The sequence below is a fragment of the Zootermopsis nevadensis genome, unplaced genomic scaffold (assembly GCF_977971745.1).
Source record: "Zootermopsis nevadensis isolate Lab colony 2312 unplaced genomic scaffold, Znev_1.0 Znev_ptg000022l, whole genome shotgun sequence".
Taxonomy (NCBI): Eukaryota; Metazoa; Arthropoda; class Insecta; order Blattodea; family Termopsidae; genus Zootermopsis; species Zootermopsis nevadensis.
This window is the reverse complement of record NW_028259154.1, coordinates 7193364-7215364: the sequence shown is the minus strand read 5'-3', so window position 1 is coordinate 7215364 and position 22001 is coordinate 7193364. Positions and strand designations below refer to the sequence as shown.

At 37.0% G+C, this 22001-nt stretch overlaps 1 protein-coding gene across 6 annotated transcripts in view; it reads right to left on the bottom strand.

Moving 5' to 3' along the window:
- Nucleotides 1-22001, bottom strand: part of Rok (Rho associated coiled-coil containing protein kinase) — a 63844-nt gene that overhangs the window by 9767 nt on the left and 32076 nt on the right. For 4 of the 6 annotated variants that reach the window (XR_015536352.1, XM_087353404.1, XM_087353405.1 and 1 more), the window contains 8 exons: nucleotides 15236-15277; nucleotides 7950-8219; nucleotides 7105-7198; nucleotides 6538-6752; nucleotides 5110-5329; nucleotides 2403-2562; nucleotides 2237-2315; nucleotides 85-298 (listed from right to left, as the gene is read on the bottom strand). Coding sequence is in view for 5 of the 6 variants with exons in the window: in XM_087353404.1 (XP_087209530.1) it covers nucleotides 85-298; nucleotides 2237-2315; nucleotides 2403-2562; nucleotides 5110-5329; nucleotides 6538-6752; nucleotides 7105-7198; nucleotides 7950-8219; nucleotides 15236-15277 (1294 nt within the window). In the remaining variant the exon portion in view is untranslated. The remainder of the gene's footprint in view (nucleotides 1-84; nucleotides 299-2236; nucleotides 2316-2402; nucleotides 2563-5109; nucleotides 5330-6537; nucleotides 6753-7104; nucleotides 7199-7949; nucleotides 8220-15235; nucleotides 15278-22001) is intronic. The other 2 variants (XM_087353407.1, XM_087353408.1) reach the window with 1 other exon arrangement.

Genomic DNA, 22001 nt, shown 5'->3' with positions numbered 1-22001 from the left:
ACTTGAGAATTTTAATGGATGAGCGCATGACATGTTATTCACTCAGACTAGGGCATGAAAAATACCTATAAAAAGTAAACTTACGTCTGCACTCCAACGCAGGGGGTGGCCTGAACATGTGCCACAGCGGTCTGGGACAAGCCTCACAGTTTGTTGGCATGTGGTATGAAATCTGTACAAACTCATGGCCTTTCAAACCAATGGTACCAGGTTTGTCATCACGTAGAACTGACAGTTCCAACTGAGAGAGGCCCCCATCATCTGGTCTCCTTGCCTCACCCTCTCCTGCATACAGGAGCTGCACAAATACAAACTCATAAACTAAACTGCAATGGTTTGAAAAATTGAACCTAACCTTGCTGCACATTAAAATTCACACCCCGGTACCTGAAACACTTTAATAAAACATGTGAACCTGGTGATTATACAGGTAATTTCAATGTAAAAACCAAATAAGTAGAAGTAAAGGCCACTGTACCATACCAAGACAGCACTAGATAGATGTTAATGACCAGCTTGTTGATTATGGTTATCTGGGTCATAATGCCATGTAGTCTTTTGGGTGGTTACCAACATTTTAAAGGAATGTATCCAGGGTTGTGGAGTCGATACTAAAACCTATGACTCCTTCATAAAAGCTCAATATGTATTAATTATGGTAAACCTACTAAAATGGTAAAGGGTACAATAAGAAATTTCATCATCACCACCACGTGAATCATCAGGCTACCTTTTAGACTTATAACCTATATTTAAATATAAGTCTAATGATTATTGCAGAAATCAGTTGATTTGTAGACAGTTTGTATTCTTAAGGTACAGGAGCCAAAGTTACAAAGCATTATTCCCACACCATGTGGCTCAACGCATCACTGGATCTCCCTAAGCGTGAGGCTGCTGGCGACTCACATGGTAGCAAAAGTGTTAAAACAGTATTTTCTTACGATTTTATACCGAGGTCGGAGTCAGTACATTTTTACCAACTGTGACCCCACAGCCTTGAATATATCATCTCAAGTCTCTGAAATGCTGGTAACAACATACAAGACCACATCATAATTGACATCTTCACTTCTGTGATAAACCTCAAAACTTTACCCCAGGAAAAGGACTATGGTACCCATTGGAAAGGTGGCTGGGTGGGCCCAAGCTAGTATTAATACAGAGGCTACAGGAAGAATCCTCTGCCCATCAAGGATCAAACCACGGTCATCCAGGCCATAGTCAGTCACTATACTGACCGAGCTACACTGGGCCATGCAAAAAATAAACTGTAAAATAAACAATGCCTGGTGTAAAAACAATACTTGGAAAGCTCAACTTTCAATACAGCTTTCCAGTAACTTAGTTTGGAACATGTCAGTCAGAACCTTAAGAGAAATTTAAAAAACTGTAACTATATTCAGGCAGGTGTGTAATGCGGAGAAAGCATAGTACTTTCATCAAGGGAAGATAACTGTACGCGCAAAAGTGAATTTTGAAAGAGACATTTTGTCTCCTCATGGCAAATTTAAATACAGGAGTGAACATATTAACTGCTGAATACAATAATAATTTCCCAGACACAGTTCCTCAAAATCAATTACAAATTTTTAACAATTAGCAGATGTGACCACTCTGCTGAAGATTTTGAGATAAAACACAAAAATAAAAAAAATTGTGCCTCCTGAAAAAGAAACCATGTATAAATCTTCTGCCTGCAACATTTTACTAACTGAAAACAACACACTTGAAATAGAGATTTTAAAAAAAAAAAAACGACGATAAAAAGAACACAGAACTGGACACCAATGACCGTAACATATTTGTGAAAGGACAAAGCAATTCATACACCATCAAATAACATGCAACTAAGTGTTTGTGAGTGGTAAATGGAAAGTGCGTTGTGAGGAATTAGTTGTTTATTTTAAAGTACCACACCAGAAAGTGTCTGAGGAACTGAAAGGCAGCAGAAAAACAGAAGTTGGTGAATGCAATTTTTGTCTTAGATCTGAAAGAGTAAAGCAACTGACAAGACATGAACATAATATTTGGTTTTACAAAACACAAGTTAACCATGGAAAAGTCATATGCAGATGGTGTATAAGTTCTGCAAAAGCCACAGCAAGAGTCAAAGGAGAAAAATTATATTTAAAATGCATTATATTTCATTTCTGACTGTGTTTCTCTTGCAAGACATTTGTGTCCACACACAAGCAGGTTTATTTAATATCTTGATTCTTTTAAATATTCCTACCTGGAATATCCTTGGAATATCTTTGGCATCTGCTCTAATTACATCGCCTTGCGTAACAGATCGCACATGGAACACTTTGCTGTTAACAGACAGAAGCAGATCAGATAAACAGGCATAATAAATCTAGGGGAATGAGCACAGTGTAACACATATCCTAGTGACTCACTTGAGGTCTAGAATGAGAACAGGGTCTGTATTCTGCTTGTCACTCTCTGAATTGTAGAAGATTATCTTCTTTGATGACACAACTACGTATTGCTTCTTCCAGCCGTGTCGCCGAATATTCTGCTTGTTAGGCACAGACAACCACCCCTCAAGCCTCGAATCTGTGAAACAAACAGTGAACATCTTATAGGCCTACATTTCCCATTAATCATCTGTGATACTATCACCAGGCCTCAATTAATCTTCAATTATAAATGGTTCTGACAGTGGTAGAAAACACTTAAAATTATTCAGTCTGGACTTTTTCCATCATCTTTGTTTAAAAGAAGAAACCACGGCGTTTCGGAAACTGGCTCTGTCTCCGTCTTCAGGCGAGAGGTACCTACTCAGGTTGGGTCCATTAGATAGAGCTAGTCTCTGTCACTGGATAACAGAGCCAGTGTCCAAAATGCAGTAGTTTCTTCTTTATAAACAGGGATGATGGAACAAAATCTTAAAATTTTAAGTCTAAATTAATCTTGTACGGAACCGAGTCATTTCCACATTTATGTCTACAGGAAGGAGTTCACACATTCAGACCAAATATAATTACACCACCACAAAAACAAAGCACAGAGTAATTAATCACAGTTATGTATTTCCAGGATACAGTGAATTCCTTCATAACATGGCAGAATTTTATAAAACCACATCCAGTAAGTGTAAACTGATGAATCACAAGTAGCTGGTATTTCAATACCCAAGCCAAAAAGACAAGGTACACTAAATTTATATTTTTACAACAAAACAGTATATATAGCCTGACAATTTCTATAAAACTTATCAAATAATAATGTTCGTAAGTTACGAAATAATTCAAATATTATTAGCATATAAAGAACAAACAAAGTGAAGAAATAAGAATAGTACAATGTGCCAATGAGTCCTTTTGCACTGCACATTATCAGGAACTGAAATAACTTAAGTATTAGCAAAGTAAGACTGCAATATTTTATGAATGTCTTCCAATATTTTCTTCTAGTAGATAAAACACTAACTTAATTGGTACAGAAAAATATGTAATTATGTGGAATTTCAGTTAATTTTAAATTTCCAAAAATCAAATTCCATGACCCCTCAGAGTGCATAGAGGAGAGTTCATGGGCTTGAAGACTGTCAAGGCCTCTTAGAAAATTTGAAACTCTTTGATAGAGGGGATCTGACCTAATTCTATTTGTATAGGAGGATGATATTCTACCCAGAACAAAATTATTTACAGTGAAACCTCTATCTATCGTTCCCGGAACTATCGTTTTCCCGGATGCATCGTCCGTTTTGTTCGGTCCCGAATACATCCCATATAAAATAATGTTACATTTTCCCGCTTCTATCGTTCCTCGAACTATCGTTTTATCGCATCGATCGTTCAAAAATCTTAGTCCCGGCCCACAATTTTCCCGCAATGATCGTTTCTGAGAAATTAAAATGCTGGGTTTTGAGATAAATTAATACCGAAAGACGCAAAATGTTTTTGGAATACACAGTAGCGGTAACCTGTTATGTCGCCCAACCAGCACAGATCCTTTTGGAATGAGGGGTCAGCGGTGCAGGGGTGATAGTTGGAGTGAATGGCGGTGCTCATTGTCAGAAATTTTACGATTTTAATTAGGGTGCACTCATATTTCGTTCCAGCGATGCCAAATGGCATGTGCACTGTGAATTTCTTCACAAATGCTTTTATTACAAGTACAAAGGAAAGGCTGGCGGCACTTTTCATTCTTCTGGTTCATCTCGTTTCCAGTGGTTCAGTGTCTTCTACGGCTACGTTTCGTTGAGTTCAGCAGTAACAGTATTTCCATTCTTCCTGTTATTGTCCGCAAAGGGGGTTGGAGTGGTGAGGAAGACGAAGACGACGAATGCGAGCCCGAAGCTTTGCCGAGTTTTGCCGAAGCACACGCTGCATTGGCGAAAGTGAAGTCGTTCTTTTATGTGCTTAATATTAGTGAACGTGACGAGGAAAACATTTTGAACGTGGAAAGTGCTCTGTTTGGTCTAAAACGTAAAGTTTCGACAAACCAGTTATCCATTAAAGACCTTTTTGGTAAAAAGAAGTAACTTTGAAAGAGAAACATTGTTTTTTTTTAAATTTTTAATGCTTTCCCGCATCTATCGTTTTCCCGCATCTATCGTTTTTATTTCCCACCCCCGCCGAAAACGATGCATCGAGGTTTCACTGTATTACCTCCAGAATTAAAAAAGTAAATGAAGTCAAAACTGCTGAAATACACAACTAATTCATGAACACAGTAGGCGACAAAGGTTCACTCTACTGGCAGATTCTTGGGTTACTGAACAATACAAGAGTTAGAAATGGATTAACTACACAACTAATTCATGAAGGTAAGACATTTTATTTCTACAGGTGGATTCTAAGAAAATTTTATTTCTATTGATAGATTCTTTGGTTAAAAGAGCCTGTTTCAACAGGATATGCTGAATGTAATAGGAAGATTAACATAAAAGATGAGTAGTGGAGAATTTGGAATAATGTAGTTATGGCATTATTCTGTAAAACTTCTGATCATAAAATGTTATCTCATGTCTGGAATAAATATGGTAATTAATGGCTGTACTTTTTATGGCTCTCAGATGAAGAATAACATCTTCAGTCTATTCACCATATCCTGCCACATAAACTCTTCACTTTGCTCGAATCCGAGTCCTCTCACCTTGCCCCATGAGCTCATCCTCATTTTCAGCACTGCTTAAGGAAGCTGTTTCGCTGCTGAGGGATGTTAGTTTCCCTTGCAGTTGCTCTATCTCAGAGTCCTTAGAGTCCAGCTCCATCTGTAGTCGCACGCGTATCAAGCTGTCTTCCTGAGCCTGCGACTGCAGCTCCTGCAGTTCCTTCTGCCACTTGGCTGCCATCTGGCTGTACTTCTCCTTCTCCTGTAACATCAAACATCAGTAAAATGATTCAGTTCCATAGAAATGGTTTTATCAGATTCTAGCAATTATAGTTACCTTCTTAACATGTTTTATAAGTTGACATGTTTGGAGCTCAGCTTGCTTGCCCTTCATTGCTTGATGGGCATTGCTTGTGGAAATGGTTAACATGTACATTCAATTAATAATAATAATTTAAATCTGCATGGTCAAACTTTTTTTCTCGCTTGGGCAAGAATAGTTTTCCTTTTGGACCCAAGAAACCCATACTGTCACTATTTTTGCAGTGTCATTATCTTTAATGATACTTATTCAGAAATGGCAAATTACCATTGCATATGCTAAAATATAAATTTTATTTAAATGCGCACAAACTACAGAGTTGCGTATTGTTTTAAATTTGCTCTTGCAACAGCTCGTATCTCTAACAATTTCTACCTGGAAAATTTACACAAATTATTTGAACTGTGCTACTTTAACAGCTTGTATCTGATACAATAACAATTTGTAGAATGTACATCACATGATTTTAAAATCAATGGCTTTATTGAGAGCACTGGGCAGAATGTTCTTTTACCAGTGACAAAATATTAACTTATATTTTTGTTGTTGCCAAACGAAGGGCTGATCGTAATACATCCTCACAAAAACTGTTCCTCTGCTTCGTTTTTAACATTTTCATGGTGGAGAAAAAGTAAAGCAGCAGACAAGATGAGAATCACAATTATTTTTTTTAATCCTGAAGAGTAAAGAAAATAAATGTGTTTGTACCAACTAGTAACAAATTATCTTAAAATTTTGCATACCGTGTAGTGTATTAGAATATAAAATAAGCGAGTAAACAAACTATTAACACTATAAAAAAGACACTAGTGCCGTATGCGTTTCAACCTCAAGAGGTCATCATCAGTGGCATCAGGGAAATTAATTAATTTAATCGAAAAATGGATTAAGAAAAGAAATAATGAAATAGGGTATTTTACAAAAGTATATCAAGCAACACTGCACTATTTGTTGATATCATAACAAATTAACAAATACTTACATGGGCCAGATTACAAGTGGTCGCGGGCCGCCAGTTGGACCACGCTGATTTAAATTAATGACAATTTTCATAGAGCCAATTATTTCTGTTAATCTTGGATAAAATTCACAACCACTTAAATAAAATTAATTACGGAATTAATTCAGTTAATACTTAATATTCAGACCTGTGTAAGCTCCTGCTGAAGCTTGCGGCACTCCTTCTCACGCTTCCGAAGATCTGCTGATGACACCTTGTTTTTGCGGCCAGTGTTGCTCATATCCTTGCGATTCATGATCTCTGCCAGCTTGTTCACAGCTTGCATCTTCAGCATCTGTTCCTGCTTAAACTGCTTCCTCAACCTCTCTAGTTCCTCACCGTTGCTATTTGCCTTTGCAATGTCTGCACAATAAAGAGTCACATGTGTACTTAAACCTAGAGATGCAACAAAAACTGCATTTGAATAATGAAATAACTGTACAGAACTACTTATAACATAACATTTCTGTGGTGCATTTCACTAACATATGAATTAAAGCAAGTCTCTGAATAATACAGTAAGGACATATCTGTCTGAAATCAGTTTTCACAGTGATTACAAATCACTGTCATCTTCAGGGTATAATGTCAACCTGTAGAATAAAATGAGCTACCAATATTCCTTCAGAATGGTGGCAGTATTTTTTTATTCCCTGACATGGGGTTATACCCACATAGATGTAACGAGTATGATAAATATTGCTAATTCTCTCACCTTCTTGCATCATCTTCAACTGGCGATTTGCATCATCCTTGTCTTTCAGCAACTGCTCCATGGACTTCTTATAATCTAGCTCCCTTTCCTTCATCTGTAAATAAAATCACACACAATTCATTGAATATGATTTGGATAAAGTAATGTATGTTCCATTTGTACAAACACTGCCCTTTCAACCATCACTGCACTTGCAGGCATAGTAATGAATAAATTCTTCAACAATGAAAGTGTTTTCCGCACAGTTTGAGTAACTAACATAAAGTTCACAAACACACTCTTGTTTGAATAAAACCACAAGGCCCATCACAATAAGGAAGTATAACAAAAATATAGATAACATCACAATCAGTAAGTTACAATAGTCTGATGTGAAATGGGGAGTGTTCAGCATTACTGATTAAAAAAAGATGTGTGTGCCTATAAACTACAATATTCTGCAGTTTGACTGTACTTGGTCAGTAAGGAGAACAATTCAGTATATTTTTGCTATGAGTGCATAGCCAATGGTAAAATTACTGGGAAAAGAAAGTTCACACAAACATAGTTTTGTGTTTTGTTCCATAAAAGTAAATTACAGTATAGATGACTACTGTAGAAGATTGTACCGACTCTTATACCACAATTTTGCCTTTTCTTTCACCCTCAAGATCCTAACTACACATGGCACATCATATGGCACTTTAATACAAACATAAAGAAAAAAGAATATGCCCAGACACAAGCTTCAATTTATCGCCACCTCCACTTTAATACCTATACTGGTGGTAGACAAAGCAAAGTACTCTAACAGGGTCTGACTGTAATTCCAACAGGCAAGTCAAACATCCAGTGCTTATACTCACAGAATTCAACACCACTTCTTTGTTGGAAAGTTCAGTGCGGTGTTTCGCCAACAAATCCTTGTGTTCTAGCTCCTTCATCGTCTTTTCCTTCTCGAGGTCTGCCACAGTCTCCTCGGCGATAGAACGTGCCAGGGCTTCACTGTCAGCTCGTGCAAGTGCAATCTGCAGCTGGTGTGCTAGTGAGCCCCGTTCCTCCTCTAGTTCCTGCACGGCCCTCGTCCTCTCATCCAATTCTTCTCGTAACTCCTGAGCCTGTGTCTTGTACAATGTCTGAAGGTGCAAACATGCAATTTAATGCTTAGTCTGTCAAGCTATCATGAGCATTTGTAATACAAATTTAAACATGTGTGTAATTTGCCCTCAGTAAGGAAACAGAATACTCATGACATTTAACACTGCAATAAATATTCTCATGACATGATATTCTAGACCCTCTCTCAGCGGTTTGCTTAAATCTGTTCATAAATTTATTTGAGAAATATCACATACCTTCAAAATAATAAATATATGAAAACTTGGATTTGATTAATTTACTAACAATGTACAAATTGAGAGAATAATGTAAATTATAAGATTTGAATTAAATGGCCTGCAAAAATGTTTGGATTAATGGGGGATGAAATGAGAAATGTAAATCAGTACATAACAAGAAACTCTATAATTTATACAAAGCACCTAGTATTTACTTTTATGATATTCATGTCACCGAGCTTAGAATGGGCTGGACAGACAGCTATGATGGAGAGACAAGAAATACATAAATTCTGGAAAGGAAATTCTTGGAAAATTGTATTTGGGAGCAATAAGCAGCAGATTAAAATATAAACACTGAATCCATCTTACAGAAATAGGTTTTAAAGATGTGAACTTTGGTATTAGAAATGCTGAAACTTAGGACTCTATTAAGAGGGAGTCAGTTTAATGTAACAAAGACCAAACACCACAATGTAATGGTTAAGCACTCCTGTTTTGTGTTACAGATACCACCAGTTCAAATCTGAGCCAGAGGACTGAATTACCACAAACTGAGGATTCATAGTTTACTTAAGTACATCTATGCAGATTTTGGGACTATAAGGTCTCCATTCAAAGACTTTTGGTTGGTACTTCACAAACACATAGTGCCAATCACTACACTTTGTCAAGGAAAGACCAGTCATTGCACAAGAATTAGTTGCATTTTTAACATGACTATTCTATTTCCTCTTCAAAGCTGTGACACATGAAACCATCATACAGTTACAGCATAACTGGTGCATCCACAAGCAATTATGTTTATTTGTGCTATCTTTTAGCGTTATCATCACATCAAGTTCATACATGGACCAAGCCAAAGTGGGACTGAAGTATATGATGGCAAGCTAACATAATAAAATTCCTTAGAGTCACAACTAAGATAACCAGGAAAGACAGAATGGACAAGCATGAGGACTGTCATTAAGATCTTCAATGAAATCAAGATCATGGCGATTATGTAAATGTATAATGGATAACAACAGCACTGGACATGGAAAAAGTCACAAACCTGTTGGTAGGAAATCACAAAAGAATGATTACTAAAGCAAAGCAACAACCAGCAAAAATGTAAATAACCATGGATGATGAATCATTATCTATAACATTTCTTCAACAACTACGTTTTCTTCATTTGGGTACCTAATAAACTAAAGTGGTCACTTGATAGCATTTAGTGCTGGAGCAACTCTGCAAGCAAATGGCAGCAAAACAGAGACCAATATCAATGAAACCTCAGGAAATTTGTAAGCAAATTTATGACAACTGCAGTAAAGAGTTCCTTTGAGTGTCAAATTATGCAACAGAAGATGCCAGGCTTCTACCAGAATGTTTACTTTGTAGTGAGCAGCTTCATATAAACATTGCAATAATTTAACATGCCATGCTTAAATCTCCTACCCCCCAAGCCTTTGAAAGGTGCATGTAACAAGACAACTATTAAAAAAAACAATTTGTATAAACAAAAATTGGTGTCTTAATGGAGATCATATTCACTGTAGTCTTCTAGATATTGTACCATGTCAAAATGGCAAAAATCTTAACTGATAGAAGAAGTATTAAGAGGATGCATACATTGTTAGGTAAGGTCATAAATTTGTAAATGAGGCAATAAATTCCTCTTAAACAGGTAATTTTTATCATTTTCATAGGGTGTGATACGAAGAAGATTATAACAAAGCTTTAATCGCTTTTAATTCATCTTTCTTAGTGTTGCAACCGATTCAAGCCTTGCCTCTTCCAATCACAAAAGTTTCCTGAACAAGACAGACACAGGTTATGAGCAGAACTCCTTGCACAGGACATCAGGCCAATCTAAACCAATGGAAGGATTCCTTGCACAGGACATTAGACCATCATAAAATCTTGTTCATTACAAGAATCTTCACACAGTGGTTTTGAATTCCAAAAAATATGTTGATGAGCAATTAATATTTCCTTCCACAAATCTTGATTCCTTAATAAGATGACTTAGCTTCACTGGATACAGAATAATGTAAAGAATTATTTTTACTTAAGGAAATGGAGAACATTTTAAAAAGGGGTATCTGTATGAGATGTTAGTTTGTAGAGTGTGACAAAAATTTTAATACAGTAAATAAGCTAATGCTAAATCAATTTCTGTAAAGCGTACAGTAGGATTTGAGGTTTTCAAGGCAGTGAGTCCAAAGACGGCCGTCTTCTGGGTTTCTGCGCCACATAGTCTGGTAGAAGTTCACAAGTGCGATTGCCTAGATGATGGAGGCAGCAAAGACCTCTGAGGCGTCGGTAAAATTCTACCAGACCCTGCAACCCTGAAGATGACCATCTTAAGTGTACAGCAATGACAGTCAAACATTAATATGGACTTCACTGCAGTAAGAAGCTGGCAAACATGTGGTAAGAGGAACAAAGAGAAATTTGTGCTGAAACACAGGAGGTAGTCAGATGCCAGGAATAAATCTGGCTAATGATTTCAGATACGCAATGAGCAGATGATATTAGCTCTTAGGAAATAAATTGTAGCATCCTGGAAAAGTATGTAAAAGAAATAAAGCTGTCTCACTGAATGCCATGTAGGAGCTAGGGGTACAGCTCCTACTCATTCTTAAACTCAGCACTAGATGAGTGGTCAGCGTCATGCCCCGGCCATGCTTTACCCTGAAAAAAGCAGGGTAGCATAATTCAGACTGCTGTAAGTTTATGTTACAAAATGGTAAAACTAACATGGCCTTCTTCTTCCCAAAGTAAAAGCTACCATAAATAGCTAGTCACTAAGTATATTTTAATGTTAATTTATCAGAATACACTATAGTACAATTTGGCAAGTGGATGACAAAAACAGAAGGCAAGCTGGGAAATTGTACATGATGAGAATATTTTGATGGCAGCTTCTAAGTGTCATTATCCTGCCCATGACAAGATACTGTTATATATATCACAACCAAATGACACAAACATTTATCTTGAAACATCCCTATATATAATGCATATCTGCAACACAATACTACAGTGTCCTGCAATACCATGTCCATAGTTCAAGAACATGCTTTTGGGCTCAATTCAAGTTGAAAACTTCCAACGAACAAATGTCATAACGTCAATCACTATAAAGATAAGGCTATTATAATACTGCTGATAGAATTGCATAGAATAAATGGATTTAAGTAGTGACATCATTCCATATTTGCATCGGGATTCCTACCATTACAGTGCAGTGGACAGAGTGCTGCTAATGCAAACTGCCAAACCAGTTATTGTTATTGCTGGTTGAATGTGATCAGTTCAGTTTTCTGTTCCTTCCTTGCCACAAATTTCATTTGTGTACAAGTTGACAAGCAATAGCAATGCCACTTTTTTCAATGAATAATAGCTCACATTCACTACATTTATGCGTACTGTGATGGTAATGCAGCAGTCAAGAAATATCAAAGACAGTTTCCTAAACACCTAGTACCAGACTGGCTTGTTTTCAGCAACTTCCCCCAGAATCTTAGGCCCCCCATACACACACAGTTTGGCCTTCCGATCTACCTTACAGGCAAAACTGTTACAGTTTGCCCTCTCCCTTTCCTTCCCCATACATGCGCAGATAAACCGGCAGGCTGCATGCCACAGTCACAGTCCTCCAGTCTATGTCGCCGAGTGCAGTGCAGTCATGTTTAGTTGTTAAAACATGTCTACAGTTGATGAACTGTTTGCATATGCAGCTATCGCGTGTGTATTGCAAAAAAAATAAATAATAATAATAATAAAAACTGCAAGTTATGGACCAAGCTCTGCTTCAAAAAGGGCGTCATTTATTAATTTCTCTGCATAAATCCTTTGTTCATTATTTCCTAATGCTCGTAATTTGGCAGCGACATTTTTTGCAAAGAGGTCAAATTTGTCCTCAGTATAGAAGAACACGAGACAGCAGCAGCAACTGAGCGATTGGCCTGCCGGTATCGTCACACACGTGCGTTCCGCCTGTCACATGCTACGTCCTGCAGGCAGAACTGATGGATTTCCTACAGTCCAACAGTCCAAACGATTGGCCGGCCGGCAGCACCACACACATGAATTTTGCCTTTCAGTCTTCAACTGTGCAGGCCGAACAGGAGGCCAAACTGTGTGTGTATGGGGGGCCTTAGAGAGAAAGTGGTAAATTCCCCTATCACATCCCCTATATGAATGACCACTATGACACAATGTCGACAGAGGACAATATACCTGCAGTTTAACTACTAGAAACTTAAGGATATCCAATCAAGTTTGTCCAAATGAACACTTCACAACACTGGTCTGTGCCTCTTCCATCTGTAAACTTTCTGAGCTCCACAACGAATTACACTGCATGTGTAAAGTTCTGACATTGGCTTTTGGATAACCAGCAGCATGCTATTCACCAACAAAGTTATATTTAACCAAGACAGAGACACTAATATACAGAATTAGCACATCTGGCCACTTAATAATCCTCGTGCATTCATGTAAACACATTTTCAGATCTGCTTCTCAGTTAACATTCAATGAGGCATTATAGGAAACCAACTCATCAGGTCATTTGTACCCGAAGAGTGCTTCACATCTGTGCACCATCTCTGCTTCCTGGAAGATGAGCTACCATCTGTTGTTAGACGTTTCTCTATATATAAGGTGAGAGACGCGGATGAAGCAAGATTGCACCCCCCTTCATTTTGGTAATCAGTAACTGCATTTCTCAATCAAGATTTTCATAACCACTGAACTGAGCAGCAAGATCCAATTATTTGGCCACCAAAGTCACCCGACCTAACTCCTTTGGACTTCTATCCGTGGGGGCATATAAAGACTCTGGTGTATGCACTGAATTTGAGCACTACGGCTGAGCTGTTTAAATGCATAATGGACGTTTCTGTACATGTAAGAAATGACCGACCCTCTTCCGAGGTCTATTATTTTCAGTTCACAAAAACTACAATGTGCTTAGAGGCCATTCTAAGTACTTCATTAGCATAATATTAGTAATTACCTCATGAAATGTCAATATCATATATATATATATATATATATATACACACACACACACACACGAGCGCGTGTGCGCACGCACGCACACACTTATACACGTTAAATTTAATAAAACTTATAAAATGTACATTGTGTGTACATTTATTCTACCAGCAACCATATTTATTAAAATGTCAATATATTAAAACAAATTATTATCAGACATTGTCTACTACCCCTTTCTTGATTCAAACTGAACCCAAAAACACATCTCTGAGCTATGGACATCCTACTGCAGGACACCTGTATTAAGACACAAGCATCACCAATTTTGTTAATGTTTCTGGGGCCCTTATAAGCATTCACACCCCTGATAACCACCAAGGTTTCATAGACTATAAACATACCACTTCTTAAGCCTGATATATGAACATGAAGACAACATTAAGTTTGTGATCATTCATTAAATACACCAGCAGTGCTGATACATGTGGAGCTACCTACTGACACAATTACAAATCACAAAGAACCACAACAGAGAACTGCAATAAACAATATACAGTGGCTTAGGAGGATAATTATATGCAGTACAGGCAAGGCAATCTCCTATAAAGTACCACTTCAACTGACACTGTGTAAATATATTTTCTTACTAGGTCTTTAATTGCTGCCAAACTGAGTATCTTAGTCTAACAGATATCCACTTTTGGGACTGATTCTAACCAACATCACATATAAAGCACCAACTTCTCTAGCAATTATATTTTAACACTGTTGATGGGAGAGAAATATTACTGCTTCTTTGCCAGTTGCAACCACAAGCAAGAGAATGCAACATTACACAGACATAACAAAAAATGACAATTTTCCTCAAGTCTCACGCTAGAATTACTATGGTTCAGCATATCAATTCTTAAAGGTTCATAATGGCACAATCAACTACTCACTTTAAAGTCAATTCCATCTTGATTTATGTAATCTCTAATAAGTGACATATCCTATGCCACTAATTCCATTAAATAGCCATCAATGCAGAAAACCCAAGGGTCTTCTAACATTCTATAATTATTCTAACATGCTCCAACACAGGGCAGCCAGTATTTACCATGCAACTGCTTTTCAAATACTTTCTAATAAAGACTCGTGGTAGAATGGAGTGGTAAATATGAGCACCTTTAAAACTGTTCTAGTAACTAAAACTAAAAACATACAAACATGAGGTAACTTATCATTTCAAAGGGGGAAAAGAAAACTTACACCACCTCAGTAACAGACTGACCTGTACGGCACTAGAGTGCAGAAAACTGATGTCTCGATGTGTTAATGTTAACCTTGTGTGCAACGGGTAACATTTTGGATCAGACAACACGATAGTTACTGAAAGGAGCTGTGCAATGCTTAACAATCAAGCGTAAAGTTTTGTAACAAAGGGAGTAATCAGTAAGAATCTTTTAAAATAGCAGCCATTTTACAATGCAAAAACAATCATGCAACATTTTGGAGTATCATGTCACAATGGTTCCAAAGTTCCATAATTTTTAAATTCCTGCTGCAAACAAATGATTTTTATTTAGACCTCTAACAGTTTGATAATCCAATATAAAAATTATAATTATGCATTCAGTGCACTCATAGTAACTGTAGTCCCCAAGTACTATTCACAGGTGAGGATCTCATTTTCTTCATTACATAACCACTACCATGGTTTGTAAAATGTGTGGAATACTAAGTACAACAGCAAGATAAAATCGCAATATTCCTCAAAGGCTGTGTTCCATGCAAACATTATGTTCAAGAGACCCATGCAACAATGTAACCCTCACCTTTGTGCTAACTGAATCGCTGCCTTCCACATTCTCTTCTGACTGTTGAGCCAAACAGAACAACTGACTAAATCCACTGTCTCACAACTTTATCCTAGCAAAATCCAATAAAAAATAAACTAATTCTGATAAGTTCCCTTGCTTTCAAGTGTTAAAATATTAATCTTGAAAAGCAATATCCTTTGTGGCTCAATCAAAGAGTATTTAAGAAATCAATCCTGAACTACAAGTGTTTACCCAACCAGGTATAAATCTAATTAAAACCAGTCTCAGTAACACCATATTAGTAGGATTTGAGGTTCTCATGGCAGTGAGTACTAAGATGGCTGTCTTCTGTGTTTTAGCACCATGTGGTCTGGCTTAAGTTATACTTCAGAGGTCCTTGCTGCCTTCATCATTAGGGCAAGGACCTCTGCAACATTCATAAACTTCTATCAGATTGCATGGCACAACAACCCAAAAGACAGCCATCTTCTTCAAACTACATTATTCCTCCTCCATTTACATACTGAACCCAGTCCACACTGCATCTACAAATATCTAACTCAGGATTGAAATGGAACCAAAAATAGTTTTGACAAAAACTAAACAAAATACACACACCACTTTTCTTTTATTATTCTGGTTCTACAGAAGAAAATGCCCACTACAGATGTGTGTATGGCAACTTAAAGATGTACTAAATTACTGCAGGAACAGAATATAACCTCTGACCTGTTTGTATCTAACAAAGGAGCTTGTGCCCTTTATATATTAAAAACTTGCATACTGTGCAGTGTATTGATATATAAAATTCATGCATACAAACAAAATTGTTTACACATTAAATAACACTTTGTACCAAACGCATTTTGACCTAAAGAGGTCATAATCAGTGGCAAAAACATTAATTCATTAGTCTGTCTATTAAAATCATACAATTCATGGTTTGTTATAAAACACTATAAAAGGACGCACTTTATAAAATCATAACTAACTAACTAACTAGATGGCTTACCGAACCCGAAGGTTCATCACCGAATTAACCAAAGCCCTCCACTGGACCCTGTCCTGGGCCAACAAAATCCAGTTTCCTTCAACTCCTATCTCCCATAGATCCCGCCTGAGATTATCCTCCCATCTACGTCTAGGTCTCCCCAACGGTCTCTTCCCTTCAGGTTTCCCAACCAGTACCCGGTGCACACCTCTTGTCCCATCCATGCGCGCTATATGCCCAGCCCATCTCATTCTTCTTGACTTAATCACCCTGACAATACTGGGGGAGGAGTACAGATTTTTAAGCTCATCATTATGCAGTTTTCTCTACACCCCATTGTCTTCCCTCTTAGGCCCAAATATCCTCCTCAATACCCTGTTCTCAAACACCTGCAATCTGTGTTTCTCCCTCTGAGTGAGTGACCATGTTTCGCACCCATACAAACCAACAGGTAAGATTATTGTTTTGTATACTTTAATTTTCAGGTTCTTAGAAATCAGACGGGAAGACAAAATATTTTGAACTGAGAAGTAGCAAGCATTTCCAGAATTTAATCTCCTCCTAACTTCCTCATGAGTGTAATTTTCATTTGTTATTGTTGTTCCCAGATATCTGAACTTTGTAATCCTTTCAAAGGATTTATTAGCTACCCTAAGATAATTTTGCCTACCTGTCTTCTGATGACAAGATACTAACATGTACTTAGTTTTTTCTGAATTTATTTCTAGCCCCACCTGTCTACTAGCCTCTAGTAAAACTTCTGCGTTCCTCTTTATTGTATTCATATCGTCCCCCAATAAATTAACATCATCAACATATGCCAATAGCTGATGTGTCCCGTTCAATTGCAAACCCTCCTGCCTATCTTGGACTTTCCTGATAGCATATTCTAACGCAAAGTTAAAGAGCAAGGGAGACAAAGCATTCCTTGTTTTAGACCGTTCTTGATGAAGAATGTCTCAGATACACAATTACCCACTCGAATTTTGCTACAGGTTTCATTTAAGCACATTTTTATTAGACTCACTAGCTTCTTTGGTATACCAAATTCAATAAGAATATTATATAACACTTCTCTCTTCACAGAGTCATAGGCTTTTTGAAATCTATAAATAATTGATGTACGGTCCCACCGAACTCCCATTTTTTCTCTAGTATCTGACGAATGCAAAAGATCTGATCAATCGTTGATCTGTTTCGTCTGAACCCACACTGATGATCCCCAATAATTTCATTCGCATATCAGGTTAATCTTGCCAAAAGAATGTTGGATAGAATTTTGTATGAGGTTGATAGCAGCGAAATTCCTCGGTAATTACCACACTCAGTCTTGTCCCCCTTCTTATGAATAGGAATAATTATGGATTCCTTCCATTGTTGTGGCATCTCTTCCTTATCCGAAATTAACTAAATAAGCTTATGGATCCTCATATTTAACCCTTTGCCACATGCTTTAATTAATTCTTCCTGAAATCTGATCAATACCTGGAGATTTATAACTTTTCAACTTCCCAATGGCTAGTTCCACTTCATCTAAGCTAGGTTCTGGCACCAACAGTTCAGCTGTATGCATTTTAATCTGTCTAATATCACCAGTCTCATGAACATTTAAGAGCTCGCTAAAGGAATTTTTCCACCTATTCACAATTTTTATTGGATCTGCAAGCAAATTGCCATTATCATCCTTTACCAAATTGGTCTGGAGTTGATATCCTTTCTTAAAGTTATTAATGCCTCTGTACAGGTCTCTGATATATTTTTCCTTATTATTTGTCTCAAGTTCAGCAATTTTGCCCTTCAGGTATTCCCTTTTCTTATTCCTAAAGGTTCTACTAGCCTCACATCTCACGTTACATAGATTATCCACATTTGTTTTGTTTGGGTCCTGCAACCATTGAAATTTTGTTTGCTTCCTTCAATCTATTAATTTTGAACATTCTTCATCAAACCACGGTTTATTTTGCTTTCTCCTGTAGTATCCTAGTTTCTCTTTCGCTGAAATTTTGATGCAGTTTCTGACATTTTCCCACTCCCTGTTGATGTCCACACTTTCATTATCTTCATTTGTCTCTAAAATTTGAAACCTATTCGAAATTTCAACTTGATATTGTTCCTTTGCCTCTCCCTCACTTAATTTTTTTAAATCAAATCTTTCTGTGTCAAAATTTTGTTTAGTTCGTCTACTTACTGAAAGCCGCTCCCTCACTTTTGCTACCACCAGATAATGATCAGTGTCACAATCTGCTCATCTGAATGATCTCACATCAATTACATTTGTCCGCCTTCTCTTATCTACTAAAATATGATCTATTTGATTGTGTGTTCTGCCATCTGGAGAAGTCCAAGTGTATTTATGAACATCACAGTGTGGAAATTTTGTACTTTTTTCAATTAAATCTTTTGACGTAGCGAAGGTTACTGCTCTAACACCGTTATCATTACTAAGTGCATGGAGACTCTCGCTGCCTATTGTGGGTTTGAAGATATCCTCCCTCCCAATTTTTGCATTGAAATCTCCTAGCAGAATTTTCATGTGATACTTGCCAAATGTATGAAATACTGATTCCAATTCTTCATAAAAGCTATCCTTGAAATCATTGCTTTTGTCCTCAGTTGGGGCATGAACATTAAGGATAATGATGTCGCACCAACGTCCTTCCAAAATTACGTAAGACAACCGGTCACTAACAAATTCTACTCTCTTAACTGCTGTCCTAATTCCGCTATGAACAAAAAAACCCGTCCCTAACTGATGATTGTCATTCCGCTTTCCATAGAAAAATGTAAAATTGTCCACTGGGATCGTGCCCTCCCCCTCCCATCGCACTTCCTGCACTGCCACCAAGTCTAACTTATAATTCTCTAATTCCCTACTCACTGATTTCAGTGCCCCAGCCCTATAGAGGCTCCTAATGTTCCAAGTACCAAATCTCATGTCCTTTTACAATTGCCGTGGTCGTGCCAAAGAGTCCATCCTGATCCGAGGCTTGGTTAATGTGTTCGTAACATAGCTTTTTTTTTTTTTTTTCCAGGTGAAAGGTTGTTAGCCTTACACCCAACCCCCAACCTGGAGGACCAGACTTTATGTAATACCACACTGAACATTTAATTGCACATGAGTTGGTGTATTATCTAAATTGAGTTACTCAGCTTAATGTCCAATGGCCCAAGTTTTACTTGAGGTTTCCGTTGTTGATCTATGGTGAGCCGTGGTTGCGTTGTCTGTGCCTGGCTTTTGAAAATCAACATTGCGTGCTTTATAACAAACCATAATTTCATGAATTGTTTGATTTTAATAGACAGACTAATGAATTAATGTTTTTACCACTGATGATAACCTCTTGAGGTTGAAACGCGTTCAGCACAAAGTGTTATTTAATGTGTGAACAGTTTTGTTTTTATGCATGATTTTTATATACCTTTATATATTTCTGAATAAAGATTTCAAGTCACACTGTCAATAGTTCAAAGGGAATGTATTATCAAGAAGATCATACCAATACAGTGAAACCCCTATCCATCGTTCCTCGAACTATTGTTTTCCCGCATGCATAGTCTGGTTTGTTTGGTCCCTGATACGTCCCACATAAAATAATGCTACATCTTCTCACTTCTAGCGTTCCTCGGGTTTCATCGCATCGACCGTTCAAAATCTTAGTTCTGGCCTACAATTTTCCCACACTGATCATTCTGAGAAATTATAATGAAATTTACGCAAAGTCTTTAGAATTTAAAATGGTTGGTTTAGAGATATATCAAGAGATGCACAGCGAGCTTGCCACATGCGGAGTCGACACTACTGATGAGTTGTTTGATGATCGCGAAGGGGGTGGGAGCGGTGAGGAACAAGAAGACGAATGCAAGCCCGAAGATGGGCAGAGTTTTGCCGACGCACATGCTGCATTGATGTAAATGTTAATTCATTATTTGATGCACACAATATTTGTGAAGATGATGAGGAAAACTTTTTGAACATGGAAAGGGCTCTGTTTCGCCTAAAACGTAATGTTATCCATTAAAGACTTTTTTGGAAAAAAGAAGTAACTTTGAAACAGGTTTTGTCTATGCCAAAGAGAAAAATGCACCATTTTAATTTTTTCTCATTTTTAATGCTTTCCCGCAACTGTTGTTTTCCCGTATTGATCGTTTTTATTTCTCTCCCGTCAAAAACGATGCATCAAGGTTTCACTGTATTTTCTTACAGCTGTTAGTCGCACGGTTAGTGACTTAGTTTATTTCTAATCAAACCAGAACATCAGTAGAACAATGTGTCTTCAGATAAATAATTTTAATTTCTACAGAACTGTCTCTTCTTGAACTAATATAAAAAAATTGCACAAGTAGTGCAGCAGAAAGAATAAAAAGAAAGGAAGAGATTAATATAGGATTTTTCTGGAGAAAACATATTAATCATAAACATACAATCACAAAAAACTATAAAATCTAAAAATGTTCAGTTTATAAATCTGAAGTAGTCAAACTCATAAAACTGGAAATCACAGTCCGATTTAACAAACCTGTATGTGTCTTAACCATTATGTGAGTAAGTTCTAACATCAGCTCAAGAAGTCTGAAATAAAAATGCATGCAAGTAGCAAGCACTGCAAAACATTCACTCAGTGAACTTTGAAACAGACCTTTCAGATTAAAGTTTCAACAGAAAATGATAATTATGTTGGTATGTTTTCTAACAGCTTAAGTCAGAATAACCTCTTTGTAGACAATATGAGATCTGATGTTCTCACAGCAGTGAAGATGTCAATGTTGTTCTTACATTTTAACACAGTGTAGACTCGTAGGTAGATACCATTTTCAGCCCTGAAGATTAAAGCAGCATGTTTCTCTGAAATGTTGGTATCTACCTACATGTTCACACAGCATTACACCCCAATAGACCAACACTGTCACATTCATCACCATGAGAACCTCAAACCTCACACAGAAAATTACATTTCTATAAACACTTCTGCATTTCAAGCCACACAAAAAGAATAAATAAATTGTTCATTACACTACTTAACAAAATTGTCTTTTAAAGCAAAAATCTTCAGTTATATCTTACTCACCGACCTGGCTTCCATATGGTAAAGTTAACAAATCTTTTCAAAAGCCAAACTACATCAATTCATTGCACAACTCTGGCTTTCAGGGATGAACCACAATAAATGTTGAGAATTATCCAACATTTCGGACACATTGCAGTAGCCATTTTCAGGGCAAGTATTTAATGGCTGGGCATTTTTGGAAGCCTTATATAAGGCAGGCAGTAATGATGATCATCTCCAATTGGACGGCAGCTTGTTCTTCCACTCCAACATTCGGCACAATCAAATCCAACTCGACACTAACTATTAAATACTCACCCTGAAAATCGCAAATGCAATGTTTACTAGAAAGTTGAACAGTTCTCAGTACACAATGGAGCTCATCCCTGAAATTCAAAGATGTATATTTAACTCCAACTGCAATGTGTAAGGTTAATAATTACACCAATTCAATACATCATTATTGATAATTTCAGAGACATGACACCACAAGTCCAAAACAATGAAAATCATTCTGCCTGATGTATGTCTTGGGAATATTATGAAATTGTCATATTTGAGAAACAACTCGGAAATTAAAATTGAATAAACTGAATTCAAATACAATTACAAGTACAAAAGTAAAACATGTCCACATGTGCATACATTTATGCACTCATTACACAGAACAAAAATGTTAATTTTATCAATCTGGATTTTATAACTACAGAAACAGAGACAAGGTTTGAGATCTACCTGTTATTAA